This window comes from Artemia franciscana, chromosome 10, assembly GCF_032884065.1.
Source record: "Artemia franciscana chromosome 10, ASM3288406v1, whole genome shotgun sequence".
NCBI lineage: Eukaryota > Metazoa > Arthropoda > Branchiopoda > Anostraca > Artemiidae > Artemia > Artemia franciscana.
In genome coordinates, this window is record NC_088872.1 from 28,944,315 (window position 1) to 28,966,592 (window position 22,278).

Here is a 22,278-nt window from a genome sequence, read left to right on the forward strand (position 1 = left end):
GGGAAACCCAGCTTTGATCAAACGTGCGAGATTTTCCTCGAAAAGTCAATTATTTTATTCGTTAAATGTATTATACTAGCTGCTCATCCTGTTTTTATTAATTTTTTCATAATGGAACCTAATTTTACGCAAGGTCAAATTCTATGTTTAGCTCGAGTCTACTTTGGACACCCTTCGGTACGAGCAAAATTTAATCCATCAGATTGTATCACGTAACACTAAGTCTGAAGTTGGTTTTGTGTGATAAGTCCTTCGACATAATATGGTAGTAAAATTAATCTTACCTTAGATCTTAGTTCCTCCTATGCCACCAGAAGCACTCAGGACATCCACAAAAAGTCTTCAGTCATCTTGGAGATTCTAGAACGGCCACGTCTTCTTGACCCTTCTGGTTGTTAGAAGAGGATGGAATTTGGCAAGTGGTTACTGCCCATCCTGATGACATTCCAAAGGTAATACCACCTATGTTAATGGATAATGCTTGTTGTTAAAGGTAGTTGGACCTGTTGCCTGATTGAGTCATTTCTTGCCTCCAGAAGCACTCAGGACATCCACAAAAAGTCTTCAGTCATCTTGGAGGCTCTAGAACGGCCACGTCTTCTTGACCCTTCTGGTTGTTAGAAGAAGATGGAATTTGGCAAGAGGTTACTGCCCATCCTGATGACATTCCAAAGGTAATACCACCTATGTTAACGGATAATGCTTGTTGTTAAAGGTAGTTGGACCTGTTGCCTGATTGAGTCATTTCTTAATCTCTGGACCCAGTTTATATTTAGAGTTCTTCTTAGGCAGGCTTTTTTGAATGATTGTATTTTTTTCATATTGCTGATTAACGTGCCAGGTCTCGGATCCATAAGGCAGTACAGATAGAGCATTGCTTGGAAACAGTCGTAGCTGTAGCCTCAAAGTGTACTGTTGAGATTTCCTAAGCCGTGTAAGACAGTTCAATGCCCTGTGTGCTTGTTCCAACCTTGCATTTGAGCCGTTTTTTTAAGATGCTGCCGAGGTATCGGAACTCAACCAACATCTCTAATCGGTCATCTCCACACATAACGTCAATAGGGTGTTTCTAGTAAAATCCTTAGGTGCTCTTTCTGACTCCCACTTTGTCTTGAAGAACTTGATCCAGAAGGTCAAGCAAGGAATGACAGTCGTCTTAAGCATTTCTGCTGTGATTCTGTCTTCACTTTGGGATCGTCCATTTTCAATCGTTTCCCCACCATACCAATCGCTGTGGTATCCGCAGAGTCTTCCTCAATTGGAAGGTTGAGTTGCGGCATATGAGGAATCGTTGGGGATTCTAAAGGGGGAGTACGGTTCACAAGGGTCTGAAAACGGTCTGCCCAGACTTTGCCTACAACTTTAGGATCTGCTGCAAAACATCTATTCGGATATCACACATGGCCTTCCATAATTTGACGTTTCCCTAGGAATAAACGGTATAAATTCTTCAAGTCCCCTCTTCTTGTAGTTTCTTCTATTAGTTCCACTTTCATCTCAAGGGGGCAATGTTTGTCCTTCCTGGCACTCTTTTTCACCATCTATTCGTGATATTGGTATGTCAGATTGATGAACACGCGATTCTCGGCACTGCAGTTAGGAAGAAGAAGAAATTTCACCTGCCTCCATTTTTCAATATAGTCCCACCTTTTATCCGACAGTCATTGATCTTTTAGTCTTTTCTTGAAACTAAGGACTGGCTTAGTAGCTTCATCATAGTTTTCCGTAATTTTGTCTCACATGAATTCTTCATCTATTTCTTCAATTGACTTCAGAACTCGTAGGAATAAATCTTTTAGATAGCTCTGTGATGAACTCATTTTTGATGTTCCAATCTGACAGTTTTTCAAAGTCAAATTGTGGTTTTGGCAAAAGCATCTTCTCTTTTGGGAATTTTGACTTAATTTAGATCATTGCTATCATAAGTGAATGATCAGAGCTTATATATGTCCCTCTGAATTAGCGAGCATCCCTAAGATTTGTTCGCATTTTCTGCTTATAAGCATGTGGTCAAACTGTTTTTTTGTCATTTTGTCTGGGGACGAAAATGTTTATTTATTGGTATCTTTATGCTTAAAAAGTGTTCTGCCGATGATAAAGTAATTTCACAGTGCACTATCTATCAGGTAGTCTTCATTTTCGTATCTTGTGCCGAGACCTCCGTTTTTTGTGACCTCAGGGCAATGAGCTTGGTTATTTCCAACCTTGGCGTTAAAATCACCTGCCAAACATGGCATCATGCAATGGTGCTTCCTTGATTGTGGCTATTGGAATGGTAACCGTGTCTGCTACCTGATATTGGCGCGGAAATGGTGCTGCACCACTTATTGGAGTGGAAAGCCTCACTGGTGCCATATATTGGAATGTAATGTCTCGTAGTTACCACCATTCTACCGTAAATATAGAGTATGTTAGTAACATTTTATGGTATACCCTGCTCCAGGGTATGGTAACATGATCGAACGATCAAATGGGCTAAATTCTAGGTCAAGCATTGTAAAGGAATGCCTCGTGGTTACCACTACTATACCGTAAATATAGAGTATGGTTGTACCCTTCTACGGTATACCCTGCACCAGGGAATGGTAACGTGATCGAACGATCAAACAGACCAAACTCTAGGCCAAGGGTGCACCCAACCCGGGTCACCACTTACAAATACACAAAAATATACAGCAACGGTTTCAAACACAGAGACACACAAATATTCTAACACATAGGCATGGAGAGAGAAATGAAAAGACAAAGAGTGAAAAACACACAAACAAACATACACAGACATACAACCACAAAAATTCGGACGCACAGGCACACACACACATAGTGAGACACACAGCAACAAAGAGAGAGACAAAACACGCACAAAAAATAAAGTCTGATACAAAAGGCATACAGTCAGGCACACAGGCACGGAGAGAGGGACGAAAATACACAGAGGTTAAGCAAACACACACACGCGCAACCACACGAAGTCAGACAAAGAGTAAACACCCAGGCACACACAGAGTCAGACACAATGGCACGAAAAGAGAGTCAAAAACACAAAGAAGTAAAACATATATACACGCACAATCACATAGTAAGACACACACTTACAAATAAACAAACAGGCAGGGACAAAGAGACAAAACCACACAGACGGAAAAACTCACATACAACCACACAAAGTCAAACACGGAGGCACAGACACACAGGCAGACACACAGGCAAGGAGAGGGACATAAACACACCGAGAGAAAACACATGCTCACACAGCCACACAATGTCAAATACACACACACGCACAAACAACACCACAAAGTCAAACACATAGTTAGACCCACAGGCTCATAATGTCCAAGAATGTCAAATGCCCACAATCCAAAGTATTAAGTCTCTAGTATGAAAATCTAGGGGTAACCGTGTTGAGTTAGAGATGGTTGAATTTTCTGAGAGGTGTTACATAAAAAAAAGTTCTATTGTCTTTTTTAGAGCCAAAGTCATAGAAACATGGCTAGGCCCCTTCCATGCTGTGTTCCCACTCAAGTCCCATCCCAACGGAAAAAAATGCGTCGTGTCCTAATTTTCAGGTGGTCATTATAATCAGAAAGGAGAGAATATAAGAAACGACTATTTCTGAAGTAATTTGGACCAACGGGCAATTAGTAATTTGAATCAATGGGCAAGTAAGAAGACCATTAGGCAATTCGTTTTGAAGCTAGGAAAGATTCCCTGTTTCAAATAGAAAGATGCGTAAACAAATCTTTTACAAGAGATAGGCTTGTTTTACTTTGTTAAAATTGAAATCCTAAAAGTATTTCAGCCAAAGGTACCTTACATTAGTAAAAAACAGTTCGTTTGAGAAATAACCCCGACGTGAAACAGACTAATTATATAAAATAGACCAATTCCATTTATTATGAAAAAACATAAAGTACCATTAGTTTTTATTCTAGCAATTCTACTAAAGCACTACACAAGCACGCTGAAAAATAAAGATATATTAAAAAAAAAGTAATAGAGATAGCTGAAAAAGAAGAAGATGAAGAAGAAGTAAAGATATTTGACAAAAATTCTTTTAAATATTAGGAGAACCTGAGAAGGTCAATACCATTAAACTCTCGTCTTTGGTAATGTAAAAGAGGGTCTACCACAAAATACAAATTTCTTGGAAAGTAGACATATTGAAAAATATTTCTTGCGCTTTTCAAGCACTCTTACTAAGCACTTGCTTACACAACTGAATGCTTTTTTGGCATTCGAAATAAGGCCAAAATAGTTTTCATCGTAGCAGTTCCTTTAAACCACTGGTCAAGCACGCTGAAAAAATAAAAATATTTCAGGAAGAAGTAGCAAATATAACTGAAGAAGAAGAAGTTGTAAAGATAGCGGAAGAAGATGATGAAGAAGTAAAGATATTTGACAAAAATTCTTTTAAATGTTGGGAGAACCCAAGAAGGTCAGGTACAACAGACTAGACGAATATATTAAACATTATGATTTAAAGACGATAGATCATATATCTGAAATAGACTCAAAATGTTGAATAGTTTTAGTTGCTATTTTCTGCATTTTACAGCGATGCATAGGAACGACATATAAAGTTAGATTGTTTTTGCAGATAAAATTAACAATGAAAAATAAATGTCTTTCCAGCCAAACAACTGTTTTGACAGGCTGATATATCGTTTTATTATTGTTTCTTAACTTACAGTGATCCCTTATCTTTTTTCTCAGTAAGTGCATCATGGAAAGAACCGCTTCCTGGATGGGTTGACTCACTAGGTGGAACCACTGGTTGTATTGCTGGATTTGCGACTGGAATATTTCAAACCATGTACTGCCATACGAAAATGGCTGTTGATATGATCCCTGGTGAATTCCCTGTTAATCTAATGGTCACTTCAGCCTGGGATGCACTGAAGCATAAGTAAATTTTATGTATTTAGATTCAAATGTGCGTTAGTCATTTCCAAAAAATATAATTCAAAGACATCTATTCCACTCAATTAGAATATTTTTAGCTACTTAACCATAATTTGATTTTATTTATATTTATTTTTATCATTAAGAGTAATTTTTTTCTTGAGCTGAATTTAAATGTAGATGAATGATAATTGCCAAATTTTATGATTAAATTAAAAATTAGCTCAAAAACAAGTTTTTTAACTGAAAGTAAGGAGCAACATTAAAACTTGAAAGGAATAGAAATTATTCCATATATGAAAGGGGTTGTCCCCTCCTCAACAACCCGCACTTTACGCTAAACTTTGACTCTTTCTCACAACTCTACTTTTTAAAACAATAAAAGACTTTAGCGTAAAGAGCGGGTCGTTGAGGAGGGGATTTTTCTGCACCCAATTTGTCTGCACCGAGGACGATCAAGCAGAGGTCTTGACCAAAATATTTGCATTGTAATATGTGTTGTTTTCTTACTAGTTGTTTTTATCCTAGTTTTTTATTCTTTCGGTTTTCTATCGTTTTCCCCAAAAAAATTTGGCTTATTTAGCTTATTTCTGCTTCTAGAAATGTCAATACGAAAGTTTTAATATAAAAAAATAAAAAAAAAACGTTGCCGTTTTCGACGCCTGGCACCGGCAAGACTACATGGAGGGCTTGTATGCATTGATTCTCGTTACCCTTGTCTTCTAAACCCATACAATTTGAGCCTCTTGATGCTATGGCGCTATCATTGGCTCAATACAGCCACCCTGGGAAAAAAACAAATTCTTTTTTAAATCTATGGCATATTAACGTCTTATATTGACTTAAAAAGTAAATATGCCAGTTTTAAGAGAAAAAAAACAAATACAACCAATTTTAAGGTCTGACAACGGCAAGACTACAAGGCAGGCTTGTATACATTGATTCTCGTTACCATTGTCTTCTAGCCCTATACAATTTGAGCCACTTGATGCTATGCCGCCATCATTGGTTCAATTCAACCACCTTAGGAAAAATAGAAATTATTTTTTTAAATTTATGGACCATTAAGGTCTTTTTTTGGCTTGAAATGTCAATAGGCCAGTTTTAAGAAGAAAACAAAAAGATAAATGCAGCCAATTTCAAGGCCTGATAATGGCAAGAACTGCATGGCAGGCTTGTGTACATTGATTCTCGTAACCTTTGTCTCCTAACCACTTACAATTTGAGCCTCTTGATGCTATGGTGACATCATTAGTTCATTACAATTACCTGAAAAATACAAATTCTTTCTGAAAGTTGTGACCCATTAAGGTCTTTTTTTTGGCATTAAATCTCAGTATGCTAGTTTTAAGAAGAAAGAATGTAGCCTATTTCGATGCCAGGCCTGGCACGTGGTATGCCACAAACATGGGTACATTGATTCTTTCTGTAAGTAGCAATGTCTAATTGAATCACCTTTGTCTGCTGCTCTCTCTTCCAGAAATTTAGGACTCTACAGGGAATATGTATATGAATCAAACAGTTCGTGGTAAAGAACTGTAATAAGGAGTGACCCAGCTTAATAGCAACCAAAACTAAAAAAAAATGGAATTTTTATACCAATAGCTACATCAAAAGAATCGAATTTTAATGCTGATTTTAAATATATAAGTTTCCTCAAGTTTAGTCTTGCTTATCAAAAGTTACGAGCCTTAGAAAGTTTGCCTTATTTTAGAAAATAGGGGGAAACAACCCCTAAAAGTCATATAATCTTAACGAAAATCACATTATCAGATTCAGCGTATCAGTGAACCCTAATGTAAAGGTTTCAAGCTCCTATCTATAAAAATGTGAAATCTCGTATTTTTTGCCAGAAGGCAGATCACGGATGCGTGTTTATTTGTTTGTTTGTTTTTTTGTTTTTTTGTTTTTTTTCCCAGGGGTGACCGTACTGACCCAGTGGTCCTAAAATCTTGCAGGAGGGCTCATTCTAACGGAAATGAAAAGTTATAGTGCCCTTTTCAAGTGACCAAAAAAACTGGAGGACACTTCGGCCCCCTCCCACACCAATTATTTTCCCAAAGTCTCCGTATCAAAATTATGAGATAGCCATTTTATTCAGCATAATCAAAAAAACCTTATAACTATGTCTTTGGGGACGACTTACTCCCCCACAGTCCCCATGGGAAGGGCTACAAGTTACAAACTATGACCAGTGCTTACGTATAGTAATGGTTATTTGGAAGTGTACAGACGTTTTCAGGGGGAGTTTTAGGTTTGGGGGGGGGGGTTGAGAAGAGGGGGATATGTTGGGGGAACATTCTTTGGAGGATTTTGTCATGCGGGAAGAAAATTTTTATGAAGGGAGCGCAGGATTTTCTAGCATTATTAAAAAAAAAACAATGAAAAAATAAATATGAAAAAGTTTTTTCAACTGAAAGTAAGGAGAAGCATTAAAACTTAAAACGAATAGAAATTATTACGCATATGAAGGGCTCATCTCCTCCTAATACCCCGCTCTTTACGCTAAAGTATTTTTAGTAATTTTAACTATTTATTCTACAGCTTTTGTGATTCAGGGGTCATTCTTAAGAAATTGGGACAAAATTTAAGCTTTAGTGTAAAGAACGAGGTACTGACGAGGGGGTGAACCACCTCATATACGTAATAAAAACATGAGAATACAGAAGTTTGTTACGTAAGCTAATTTGTAAGTTACGTATATCTTTTACTAATGAAAACATTCATAAAAAATTAAAAGTTCTAGTTGCCTTTTTAAGTAAACGAAAAATCGGAGGGCAACTTGGCCTCCTCCTCCGCTCCTTTTTTTGAATCATTCGATCAAAACTATGAGAAAGCCATTCAGCCAAAAAAATAAATATGCAAATTTTGTTTTAATTATTCCTCTGCGGGGAGGCAAAATCAAAACATGCATTGATTCAAAAACGTTCAGATAGAAACGTTCGTCCCGAAGATGGACGAGTTGGGTTCAGCGGGGAAATGGGTGTGATTTCTCTTTTTTTTCTCACTGTGCCTACGTAGATAATTCCCAAGGATTTAAACATTTCTATAAGCTATACAGTCGGGAAACAGTTGTTGGCTGTGATGTTGCTGTTCGAACCCTTCAAGTGATCAAAGGGTCATGACAGTTAACGTTGGAAATAAAGCATTCTGGATTTCAACCATAGGAGTTTCCTTTTCATCATAGACAAAGGTATTAGACAGACAGAATGTCTTAAAGACAGCTAGGCACTAAATGTTTATTCCATACTTTGTTCGGTTTTGAGGGAATGTGCATCTTAAATTTGCACTGTCCTCTAAATGCAACTAGCATTTCATCAATCGTTAAGTACTTGTCTGGTGAGTAATATGCTTTGCAGTATGTGACTAAGAGGTCAAAAAACTTCATTGATGGGAGCTAGAGGTCCATTTCTTTTATGGCGTATGTGCCTATTATTCAACTGAAGACAGTTTTCCAAATACTGGAATCGCATAAGGCTTATCGTAGCGCGGAAAATGTCCAGGACAATTCCATCAGCTGCAAAGGAACCTTCACAATCCTCACTGCCTGACTTGAATTCTCCGAGGAGATACAGAAGGCCTAAAAAGGCTTGACTCTCTTTGACATCAACTGGGTATAAATATTTACATCTTCAGACTCATTATGACTTCTAAGGTATTAGGGAGAGATCCAATTGTTACAAATAAAAAAAATTGTTAAGATTACAGTAGAGACTATTAAATCAAAAAACTCTTTGTTGTGATTTGTTGTGTTTGAAAACATAACAATTTATTTTGCAAAGTTTTGTTTTTGTAAAATATCAAGATCACTTTTACTATTTTAAGATAAAGGCAATTCGGGTAAACTTTCGCAGGGGAATTCATCATGATTTAGGTCTTTGTTTGTTTCTCAGCCTTTATTTTCCTTGTGTTATGATATGTGTTTAAGGCTTAAAAAAGACTAATGCTCTTTCCATTAATAACAATTTTTATTCTTTATCAATCAAGCTTTCATCTTTTTTCCTAATACTAAAACAAACATCTGTTAGCTTCCCTATTTTACCCAAATTGGGAACCTACAGGATTTTTCCACGAGTCGTTGAAAAAGATGTTGAGGTCAAATTAAAACAGGTACACGGAGCAAGAAAAGGCGTTGCATAAGCTAAATTTACACCAAGTTTATTTTATAATAAAGAAAAAGAAGGTTCGTTATAAAGTACTTGCTTATCCAAAAATATGCTTGAAGTATGTTGGTTTGCAAGAACCAATAAGCCTGCAGTATTCTTGGTGTTTTTCAAAAAACAACTTGGTGTTTTTCAAAATATGCCTATGCATTAAATTCTGAAAGGGTCTGGCCTGGCATTATTTTAAATAAATTAAAACAAAAGGAATTGTTCTCTAAAAAGCTTATAAAATTAAACCTAATTTACCTGCTAAGCCATAAACAAGTGACACAAACTGCAGGGTGGGGTCTGTGAGATCCCAGAGTCCTCTATCTATGCACCTGTAAATGATTCCTAGATATTCGTTTACCCTTGTTTGGACCTCAACTGGTCCAAAAAATACAAGTGATATCGGCTTCCTAACAATATTTGATGGTACCAAATCAACAAGACACTGTGTGCTGGGATTTAATAGACAGGGCCTAAATCACCCTGCCAATTAAGGGTTAAGAATCAATCTTCTTTTTTATTATAGACGGAATTCGCCTTCCCAGCATCTCTCAACATCTCTCGTAAGGAAGATCCAAGTGGAGTCGTAGTCCTTGCCATTAGTGAGTTGAGAGAAAAACTTCAGGGGAGTTTAAAAGAGCTGAGCACTGTGGCCTTCAAAATAGAATTTACTAGCGGAAATGTTTGCGGTGCAGGCTTTTTAATGTGTCTGGTCTTACGTATAATTGCCCTTATTTGTATTTTGTTTCCCCATCAGTTCTTCTTTGTTTTGGGTTTGTTTGTATTTGTAAAAATGTTTTTGTTTATTTCCCTTCTCTTTCTTTATACTCCATCATTTTTGTATTTTCAGTTTATGATGGGCAATAAATTGATACATACATACATACATACATACATAATTTTTAAATTGGTTAATGCATAAAAACTTAATATAAATTGAAATAATCTAAGAAAAAAATTTACAGGAAAGGTAAAGAGCGAGTTCATTACCTAAGGTGGGCATCATTTACTACAAATGAAGATATAAAACTTGAAATGGTAGAAGACTACTATTTATAAATTAAGCGATGTCACTCGAAAATCCCGGGAGTTTCTTTCCCGGCAGTTTGAGTCTGTGTTGAGCTTCATTGCAAATAAATTTATATTTAGAAATGTTATTATAACATTAAAACTATTGAATCCTGATTAAACTTTCAGAATTTTTTTTGATAGAGGTAATTACAAAAACTAGTGAATACCATTAGATCTTGACTGCAACATTGTCCACTACGCAGAACAGAATGAAACACGGATAATTTTACAAAAAGTTACAAAACCTACTTTGACGAAACTTTCTGAAGAGAAATATTTTACCATTTTTTTTTTTTTTGGAATCATGTTTTTGTATTTACATTAAGCTTAAGATCAATTTATTATCATGATAGTAATATTTTGCAAGTTTTAAAACAGCTCGGGTTGCCAAATTGTAAATAAGGAGCGACTCAGCTCAATAGTAACAAAAACCCTACAAAATTGAATGTTAATAGCATAAGATACACCAAATTATGAACTGCTTATGAACACAAACAGATTTATTATGTTTTATTTATCCATCAAAAGCTGTGAACTTGACAAAATTAGCCTGATTTTAGAAAACGCTCAATAGTAACCTAAACTCTAAAGAAGTGAATTTTGACCCCCAAAAAATCCCCTTTCTACAGATAATTAATCCCATGGAAACCCACCCTAAGCACAAAATTCCCACCTTCCGCCTTCCCTCCTGGAAAATGTCTGAATCCTTCGTAATAGCAAATACTGTGCGCAAGCAATGTGCAAAATCTAAACTTACAGCCCTTTTCTCATGGGCTGCAGGAAAACTAACGGCAGAGCTATTGGATTTTTCAACTATGTTGAACAAGTGACTATCTAAAATATTCATTGAACGACCTTGGGGAAAACGGGTGCGGGATGGGGGTTAGTAGCTATCCAATCTTTTTGGTCATCTTAAAAGAGCACAAGAACTTTTAATTACCGTTCAAATGCACTCTCTCCTGATCGTCTAGGACCAATGGCTTGATAAGATCACTCCTGGGAAAAAAATACACACTTGAAACTTCCACTTTAGAGTTTTCTGGTATGATTTTCACTGGGATTCCATGACTTTTTGGGATGTTTCCCCTTTTTTCAAAACTGTGGCAAATTTTCTCAGGGTCCTAACTTTTGAAGGGTAAGATAAAACTTGCTGAATCTTCTCCATTTGGAATCAACATAATAATCAAATGTTTTGATATTTCTGATGATATCACAATTATGTTTTCTAGAGTTTCGGTTACTATTGACCCGAGTCGTTCCTACTTAGAGTTTATTACCACAAACTGTTGGATATTATAAAATATAATATATATTATATTATATGATATACTAAGATATCCACGTTAGCTGGAGCTAACATGAGCATGACATTTCTGAAAAAAAAGAAGAAACAAAACAAGGATCAAAAACAAAATATTCAAATAAATAGCAACACAAAAATATTGAAGTAACATTTTCTGCTTCAACGTCAATAAATCAAAATGAGTCATAAATGAAATTAATATAAAATTAATATGGCAATAGTCAATTTTCACGCTGAAAATAGTGACTGGTTATTTAGAATGGCACTTATATAGAACATATAGAACACTATATGTCATATATAACATATGTAATAGACATATGCTTATATAGAACATTCAAAAGTACTCACAGGCAAAAACCTGAAATAAACTGTATCAAACATTAAATATTTGTCAATGTAATATTATTAAAATACGGAGTAAGATAAGGGACAAATGATTTGTAATATCTCTCAGTTCTAACGGCTGGGCAAGTTATTCAGTGTGGACATTTTTTTTTTAATTTATCGGAGTTTAGTGTCTAGTCCTTCAGTAAGGAGGATTGCAAGGTTGGTTTGTAGACCAAGATGAGTTGGGGAATTCAAACAACTTAGTCAAAATCAATTTGTCAACTTATTTCTATGAATATAAAGCGAATTGAAGTTGAGCTGTTTCACGTCATCATCAAATGTTGAGGAGTTGTGTCCAAGCATAATTTTTATGGCACTTGGTATTGACCAAGTGACATATAGCAATCGCAAATTCTGTCGGTCCCGGTTTTGCTACTTTGGGCACTTCCAGGTAAGCTTGGACGATGAAATTTGGAAGGCGTATCAGGGACCGGACCAAATTGAATTATAAATAGTCGTTTTCCCGATTTGACCACCTGGGGGGGGGAGTGGGGGGCCCGTCAATTCGGAAAAATAGAAAAATAGAAGTATTTTTAACTTACGAAAGGTTGATCAAATCTTAATGAAATTTGATGTTTGGAAGGATATCGTGTCTCAGAGCTGTTATTTTAAATCCCGACCGGATCTGGTGATATTGGGGGGAGTTGGGAGGGGGAAACCTAGAATCTTGGAAAACACTTAGAATGGAGGGATCGGGATGAAACTTGGTGGGAAAAATAAAAGTACAAGTCCTAGATACATGATTGACATAACCGGAACGGATCCGCTCTCTTTAGGGTGGTTGGGGGGAGGGTTAGATCTGAAAAATTAAAAAAAATGAGGTAATTCTAACTTACGAACGGGTGATCGGATTTCAATGAAATTTGATATTTAGAAGGATATCGTGTCTCTGAGCTCTCATTTTAAATTCCGACCGGATCTGGTGACATTTGAGGGGGGGGGGTGAGTTGAGAGGGGGAAACTTAAAACTTGGAAAACACTTAGAGTGGAGAGATCGGGATGAAACTTGGTTGGAAAAATAAGCACAAGTCCTAGATACATGATTGACATAACCTATTAGAAAAAATGAGGTATTTTTAACTTACGAACGGGTGATTGGATCTCAATGAAATTTGATATTTAGAAGGATATCTTGTCTCAAAGCTCTTATTTTAAGTCCCGACCGGATCTGGTAACATTAGGGGGAGTTTGGGGTGGGGGAACCTAAAATGATGGAAAACGCTTAGATTGGAGGGATCGCGATGAAACTTGGTGGGGAAAATAAGCAGAAGTCTTAGATACGTGATTTACCTAATTGGAACGGATCAGCTTTATTGGGGGGGGGAGGGGTAATTCTAAAAATTAGAAAAAATGACGTATTTTTAACTTACGAAGGAGTGATCGGATCTTCATGAAACTTCATATTTACAAGGACCTCGTAACTCAGATCTCTTATTTTAAATCTCAACCGGATCCAGTGTAAATGGGGGGAGGGGGCAGTTGGGGGGGCCGGAAATCTTAGAAAATACTTAAAGCGGTGAGATCAGGATGATACTGGATGGGAAGAATAAAAACATGTCTAATATACTTGACTGACATAACCGGACCGGATCTGCTCTCTTTGGGGTAGTTTGGGGGGGGGGGTTAATTATGAAATTTTTTTTTTAATCAGGTATTTTTAGCTTAAGAACGGGTGATCGGATCTCAATGAAATTTGATATTTAGAAGGATATCGTGTCTCAAAGCTCTTATTTTAAGTCCCGACCGGATCTGATGACACTGGGGGAAGTTTGGAGTGGGGGAACCTAAAATGATGGAAAACGCTTAGATTGGAAGAATCGGGATGAAACTTGGTAGGGAAAATAAGCAGAAGTCTTAGATACATGATTTACATAATTGGAACGGATCCGCTCTATTGGGAAGGGGGGTTAATTTTGAAAAATTAGAAAAAATTACTTATTTTTAACTTACGAAGGAGTGATCGGATCTTCATGAAACTTCATGTTTAGAAGGACCTCGTAACTCAGATCTCTCATTTTAAATCTCAACCGGATCCAGCGTAATTGGGGGGGGGGCAGTTGGGGGGAACTGGAAATCTTAGAAAATACTTAAACCGGTGAGATCAGGATGAAACTGGATGGGAAGAATAAAAACCTGTCTAAGACACATGACTGACATAACCGGACCAGATCTGCTCTCTTTGGGGTAGTTGGGGGGGGGGGGTTCATTGTGAAAAACTAAAAAAAAATCAGATATTTTTAGCCTAAGAACGGGTGATGGGATCTCAATGAAATTTGATATTTAGAAGGATATCGTGTCTCAAAGCATTTATTATTATAAGTCCCGACCGGATCTGGTGACACTGGAGGAACTTTGGAATGGGGGAACCTAAAATGATGGAAAACGCTTAGATTGGAGGAATCGGGATGAAACTTGGTGGGAAAAATAAGCAGAAGTTTTAGATACGTGATATACATAATTGGAACGGATCCGCTCTATTTGGGGGGGGGGGGGTTAATTCTAAAAAATTAGAAAAAATTACTTATTTTTAGCTTACGAAGGAGTGATCGGATCTTCATGAAACTTCATGTTTAGAAGAACCTCGTAACTCAGATCTCTTATTTTAAATCTCAACGGGATCCAGCGTAATTGGGGGGGGGGGTAGTTGGGGGGAACCGGAAACTTTAGAAAATATTTAAAGCGGTGAGATAAGGATGAAACTGGATGGGGAGAATAAAAACCTGTCTAAGATACGTGACTGACATAACCGGACCAGATCTGCTCTCTATGGGGTAGTTGGGGGCGGGGGGTTAATTCTGAAAAACTAAAAAAAGATGAGGTATTTTTAACTTACGAACGGGTGATCGGATTTCAATGAAATTTGAAGTTTAGAAGGATATCGTTTCTCAGAGCTCTTATTTTAAATCCCGGCCAGATCTGGTGACATTGACGGGGAGTTGGGAGTTGGGAACCCAAACTTGGAAAACACTTAGAGTGGAGGGATCGGGATGAAGTTTGGTGGGAAAAATAAGCACAAGTCCTGGATACATGATTGACATAAATGGAACGGATCCGCTCTCTTTGGGGTAGTTGGGGGAGGGGTTAATTCTGAAAAATTAGAAAAAATGAGGTATTTTTAACTTACGAACGGGTGATTGGATCTCAATGAAATTTGATATTTGGAAGGATATCGTGTCTCAAAGCAATTATGTTAAAATCCCGACTGGATCTGGTGACATTGGGGGAAGTTTGGGGTGGGGGAACTTAAAATCATGGAAAACGCTTAGATTGGAGGGATCGGGATGAAACTTAGTGGGGAAAATAAGCAGAAGTCTTAGATGTGTGATATACATAATTGGAACAGATCTTCTTTATTGGGGGGGGGGTTAATTCTGAAAAATTAGAAAAAATGACGTATTTTCAACTTACGAAGGAGTGATCGGATCTTAATGAAATTTCATATTTAGAAGGACCTCGTAACTCAGATCTCTTTTTTTAAATGTCAACCGGATCCAGCGTATTTGGGGGGGGGGGGGGTATTTGTAACTTACGAAAGGGTGACCAGATCTTAATGAAATTTGATATTTAGAAGGAATTCATGTCTCAAAGCTCTTATTTCAAATTCCGACCAGATCTTTTGACATTGGGGGGAGTTGGGGGGGGGAAGCTTGGAAAACACTTTGAGTGGAGGAATCAGGATGAAGCTTGGTGGATAGAATAAGCAAATCGTCCTTGATGTGTGATTGACGGAACCGTACTGGATTCGCTCTCTTTGGGGGAGCTGGGGGGAGGGGTTCAGTGATTTGGCGAGTTTGGTGCTTCTGGACGTACTAGGACGATGAAAATTGGTAGGCGTGTCAGGGAGCTACACAAATTGACTTGATAAAGTCGTTTTCCCAGATTTGACCATCTGGGGGGCTAAAGGGAGAAGATAAATTAGAAAAATTAGGTATTTATAACATACGAGTGGGTGATCGGATCTTCATGAATTTGGATATTCAGAAGGACATCGTGACTCAGAGCTCTTATTTTAAATCCTGACCGGCATTAAGCCTCTTATTTTCCTTTTAAATCAATCTATTGATTCATAGAATTTTGTTAGAGCTCTGATCTCTTGGCTCTTAGCTCTTCATTAGAGATATGATTTCTTGGTTCTTAGCATTTCATGCCTTGTCACAAGTGCCATATGAGCTCTTAGCTCTTGTTAAATTTATTTTTTGTATCGTCTCAAGTCTATCTGACTGATCTTTCGTCAAACACGGAGGCTAATCTGGGCATGCATACTCAATAGAAAGTCTAATATAACTACAATAGAAAGACTTTTAAACCTCAGTTGTTATACTAAATCTCTTCAGGTTGGAAAATGAATGTAAGAGTATGGTGCCTTTTTAGTCAGATATTTAATGTGTGAGATCATCTTACATATTCGTCCAAAAGAAGTATTTTAACAGTTTTCTTTGTCGGCAGTAAGTAAGGTAGAGTAAGTAAGGTAAGTAAGGTAAGGTAGAGTAAGGCAGTAAGCAGGAAGTAAGAGAAGAGTAGCTGTCGACATTTAGGAAGGAAATGCTCTTATAAGAGTTTCTAGGTTCACTGACCGTCTGTTTTAACTCTCCTAATTCAGCTTTTAGATCATTGAAAATTTTTGTTAAGTCAGACTCTTCGGTAGTCGGAGGGTTTAGTCGTAGTGATAAGACAGTTAAATCTTAAACAAATTTAAAACGCTCCCGAATTGATGCTAAAATACGATTAAACACAATAAGAAAAGATACAGCATCGGGTCGAAAGAAATAAATTTTTTTTTTTTCTCTTTTAAGATGAATATTGTATTGTCTTTCATTCAATTAATTTTAAATAAATGGAATATCTAATTACCTATGGAATCTAAAACATATAATTTTAGCCATCCATTTAGTTTTTCTCTAAGAATAACCCTTACTTGAAATGAAGGAGGGGAGGGGGCAACACTAACAGAATTGTGGTAATTTAAGAGTACTAAAGGTCCTTTGATCATTCCCGCAGAGAAATTCTAATTCCCATTTCTACTGCCAAGACCATTCATGGCGCTAGTCCTTCTAGTGTCTGTTTTTCCTTGTTTCTGAGGGACGCTAACACATTTTTTTTTATTTCTATGGGGAATATGAAACTATTTTCTTGCTTCTATGGGAAGCACCGATATTTATTTTCAGACCCTGGACTTATTGCTTCTTAGGCATTTTAGGGCTAGCGTATTAAAGAAATTCTTCATGGCATTTTCTCTGACTAACAATAATGCGGCAAATCCTTAGTCTTTTCTTTCGACGGCAAATCCAATACTTTGGGAAAATAAACAGACTATTATCAAATCAAATACACATATAAGGGTGTGATTTTACTGCTTTTCTTTCTAGGAGTGGATATCAACCATCAAGCACAGATATGTACACGTGGATATTCTACACTCTTAAGGTGTATGATATGACATCACAGGTGGTATGCCTGGGACAATTGAAAGCTAAGCTAATCAGGACCGCGGGCCTAGCTTATTTCAAAATACACCCCAGAACCAAATTATTTACGCCATATGTGGCTTTGAAATTGAAAGTTGTTCATGGCGTGTGTGGCGCAATCGTCTCTTAGCTATTTCTAAGGGGTGTTACATAGTATTTATGATAATGCATTGAGAATAGATGATTCTGAACCTAAGATAAGTACACCGGAGGTCTAGGGGAATTGTATTACATTACCTTTCATAGTCAAGATTTTTTTTTTTACATTCTTCTTTAATTCGTCTACTTTTTTTTATTTTCAACTTTCATGTTTCTTAGACTCGTGACTCAAAACCGTGACTTTTCTTTCCAAGATGGCACGTCGCAATAAATCTACCTCAATTTTAAAATATCATGCTGCAGTCATCTTGGCAGTTCCTGTAGTTTATTAAATAAAAAAAAACGGGTTTTTTTAACTGAAAGTAAGGAGCGACATTAAAACTTAAAACGCACAGAAATTACTTCGTATATGAAGAAGGCTGCTTCCTCATCAACGCCCCTCTCTTTACGCTAAAGTTTGACTCTTTCTCTCAATTCTTCTTTTTAAAACAGTAAAAAACTTTAGCGTAAAGAGCGGGGCGTTGATGAGGAAGCAGCCTCTTTCATATACGAAGTAATTTCTGTGCGTTTTAAGTTTTAATGTCGCTCCTTACTTTCAGTTAAAAAAAACCGTTTTTTTTTATTTAATTTCTGAACGTTTTTGAATCAATGCATGTTTTGATTTTGGCTCTCCGCAGAGGAATAATCAAAACGAAATTTGCATTTTTTTGGGGGGGGGGCTAAATGGCTTTCTCATAATTTTGATCGAATGATTTTGAGAAAAAAAGAGCGGGGGCGAAGCCTAGTTGCCCTCCGATTTTTTGGTTAATTAAAAAGGCAACTAGAACTTTTAATTTTTTACGAATCTTTTTATTGTTAAAAGATTTACGTAACTTATAAATTAGCTTACGTAAAGAACTTTTGTATTCTCATGTTTTTATTACATATATGAGGGGATTCGCCCCATCGTCAGTACCTCGCTCTTTACACTAAAGCTTAAATTTTATCCCAATTCATTAAGAATGACCCCTGAATCACAAAAGCCGTAGAATAAATAGTTGAAATTACTAAAAATACTTTAGCGTAAAGAGCTAGGTATCATAAGGAGGTGAGCCCCTTATATGGGTAATAATTTCTGTTTGTTTTAAGTTTTATTGCTGTTCCTTACTTCCAGCTGAAAAAGTTTTTTCACATTTATTTTTTAATTTTTTTTTTTAAATAATGCTAGTAAATCCTGCTCTCCCTTCATGGAAGTTTTCTTCTCCCATGACAAATTCTCGATGGAAAGTTCCCCCAGCATATCCCCCTCTTCTCAACCCCTCCCCCAACCAAAAAAATCCTCCTGAAAACGCCTGTATACTTCCCAATAACCATTACTATATGTAAGCACAGGTCAAAGTTTGTAACTTGTTGCCCCTCCCACGGGGACTGTGGGGGAGTAAGTCGTCCCCAAAGACATAGTTATAAGGTTTTTTTACTACGCTGAATAAAATGGCTATCTCAGAATTTTGATCCGTTGACTTTGGGAAAATAATTAGCGTGGGAGGGGGCCTAGGTGCCCTCCAATTTTTTTGGTCACTTAAAAAGGGCACTAGAACTTTTCATTTCCGTTAGAATAAGCCCTCTTGCAACATTCTAGGACAACTGGGTCGATGCGATCACCCCTGGGGAAAAAAAAACAACAAAAAAACAAATAAACACACATCCGTGATCTGCCTTCTGGCAAAAAATGCAAAATTCCACATTTTTGTAGATAGGAGCTCGAAACTTCTACAATAGGGTTCTCTGATACGCTGAATCTGATGGTGTGATTTTCGTTAAGATCCTATGACTTTTAGGGGGTGTTTCCCTCTATTTTCTAAAATAACGCAAATTTTCTCAGGCTCGTAACTTTTGATGGGTAAGACTAGACTTGATGAAACTTATATATTTAAAACCAGCATTAAAATGCGATTCTTTTGATATAGCTATTGGTATCAAAATTCAATTTTTTAGAGTTTTGGTTACTATTGAGCCGGGTCGCTCCTTACTACAGTTCGTTACCACGAACTGTTTGAAACATGCGCGACCTAGTGCTCGGAAAACGTTTTAGCATTCCATTTTGCACAGATATCTTCTTCAACAATCTTACACAATCTACAATCTGTGGAGATATCTTCTCCACAATGACGTCTGGTGTTTTGAACTCTCAGGTGACACGATTCATACAATTTAAACCTAAGGTAAGTACAGCAGAGGTCTAAGGAAATTTTATTATACTACGTTTCACAGGCAAAAATTATTGTTTGTCCTATTGCATTTCTTAATGTTCAGGTTGTGTTTCCTTTTGGTTTTGGCTTTTATTCTTATCTTTTTCAAGAGTTTTATTTTTAGTCACAGGTATACGGACACTTTGGCATTTTTGGGACTCATTTTTGAGTTTTCTACACAAATGGGGTGCACATTATTGGACAATATGATATTCTGTTTATATTCTAAATGTAATTTATTGGCTATGGAAAGACAAGACTAAGTATTTAACGTGTACATGTTAATCGGAGAAAATGCCATGAAGGAACATCTATTCTTCAATAGATTTGCCCTAAAATGCCATAAAGATATTAAACTATGGGTCTGAAAATGAATATCTGTATTTCCAAAAGAAATAGAAAAATAGTGTCATATTTCCCATAGAAACAAGAAAATATGCGTTAGCGCCAGTGAGAGAAAAGATAAAACAGACACTAATGACACAAGTGCTACAAACGCTCTTAGTTGCAGGCTTACGAACTAAAATTTCTGTCAGAACGTGACCTAAGACCTTCTACTTTTACTTTCGTGTTAATTTCTGTTTTATTTTTCATTTTCACTTTGATACTTTATTTTCTTTTGCTACAATCGCCCTCTTAGTTTCTCCTTTTGAAGTATGTTGGGATGTTATCTTAATAATTTTATTAGACAAAGATGACAACCCATCATCATTCAACCCACTGTAATTCTTAGCATTAGTAGATTAAAGCCTATAAAACAATAGAAAATAAAATGAAACATGTGAAGACTATTAATGCTTAGCAGAGAAGCTTGAAAAATATATATAGAAATCAATCGATGAGCGTGCTAATTCCATTTAACAGAACATCTTCTTAAAAATTTCAAATTATTTTTTGACTAGATGTATTTTGAGCTTAAAGAAAATACTACCTTATGAGCTGTTAAATATTTTCCCAGTTACAATTATAGAATTACATTAGAGCTTAAATTTTTCTGTAGCTCCCTTATGCTCTATTATATGCTTATTTCATTTGCAGAAGACAACACACCATTCCAACCGTATTTTTAGCATCTACTGGTTTAAATCCAGTTACCTGGGACATGCTAAGAAACGCTATGTATCCTTTAATGTATGAATATCCTCTTAGTAAGGCTGTGTGGCTGCCTAGAGTAAGCTTCAAGGATAATATCTTCCATCATCGTGTAGATCAGTTCTTCCGTCAGATTGGTCCTGCGTATTTGCTAGACGGTGCTTTTCATATTTGTGGCAAGAAACCATTGTAAGTTTTGCTTACTTATTTCGATAGATTTGTGCTTTATTATAGCGTTAGCTGTTAAATATATCTAATGAGAAAATTCAGGATCTCCAATTTATTTTTCCTCTCATTATCTTTTTTTGTTACCTTTTTTTATTTATACTTTTTGCGTTAACTTCTGTTTCCCTTGTGTAACAAACCTGTGGCTGTCCATTTTTTTCTTCTGATTTTCCTAGTTAACTTTATTTTTTAACCAGTAGTGACCAACAATCTCACTAAATTCCTTTTAAAGTTTGCCACAAGTGGATGAATCTTAAAATAGGCTTCTAAATTTAAGAAAGAAAAGGGGTTATAGTCTAAATTTAACATTGGAACAATAAAAAATCAACAACAACAAACTTTAACTAATAAAAAATTTGAATGTTTTATCACCACGTCCTTGAGCTTTTATCAAAAGGGAAAAAATAAGTAAAAGCTAAATTAAAGTAAATATAACATCGGAGATAAAGCTATAGCATTGCCGATATTTATTATCGGCAATTTATTACCAGAGCAACTTCATATAGAAGGGTCCACTTCATATAAACTTCATATACTTTGAAATACATCATATACTTCAAAAGCCACTTCATACAAACTTTGTAAGGGGGTCATTCGATTTGGAACAGAAAGTTCTAGTGAATTTTTAGGAGTCAAAAGCGATTGGTGGGCATCCAATCCCCCCTCCTATGCTTTTGTTTCAGAGAAAAGCTTTGAGGTCAGATAAAAGCTTTGAGGGCAAATGTTGTAAGTAATCTCATTTTGTTGGAGATTGGAAATTCTAGTGGTCTTTTTAAGAGTCAACAATTCCAAACTTCCAGTTCGGTATTTAGCGGGGGCTTGGGTGCTTCCAGGTATTGAGATCTCTTTGTATTCTGTATTGGTAGATTCTGTTGGGAAAAGAGGAATTTTGATTGTTAGCGCGTATGATATTACTAATGCACGTGCTTCATTAATTCATTCACAAGGGATGTTGGAGCTGATTAGGCGTGGGGTTGCTATTGATTTTGTCTTTCCGCTTTTTTCTATGTATCGTCACCTAGAGGTGCGCCTAAAAATTGAGGGGTCAATCGTCCCGGTTGATATCCCTGTGTATTTAAGTATTAAACAGGGCGCAATTACGTCACCGATGGTGTATAGTAATTCAACACTGCCATCTCAGATTTAAAAAGTAGGTTTACTTTTTTGAAAAGTCTAGTTTATTTGTGTTTTATTTTGTATATATTTATTCCTATTTTTGAATGTGTCTTTCTTTTTCTTTTTTTCTTTGTTTTGATACTCCATCGCCATGCATTTGTGTTATTGGTGAATTATAAAATACATTCATTCATTCATTTAATTATCGGAGGGCAAGTGCCCCCAAAAGGCTG

General features: G+C 36.5%; 1 protein-coding gene across 1 annotated transcript in view; it reads left to right on the forward strand.

Annotated features, from left to right (window-relative positions):
* Positions 1-22,278, forward strand: part of LOC136032027 (putative fatty acyl-CoA reductase CG5065) — a gene marked incomplete at its 3' end in the record, with an annotated part of 82,337 nt that overhangs the window by 56,410 nt on the left and 3,649 nt on the right. Inside the window, 2 exon segments of the mRNA XM_065712113.1 lie at positions 4,717-4,909; positions 20,651-20,893. Of these exon segments, the coding sequence (XP_065568185.1) occupies positions 4,717-4,909; positions 20,651-20,893 (436 nt within the window).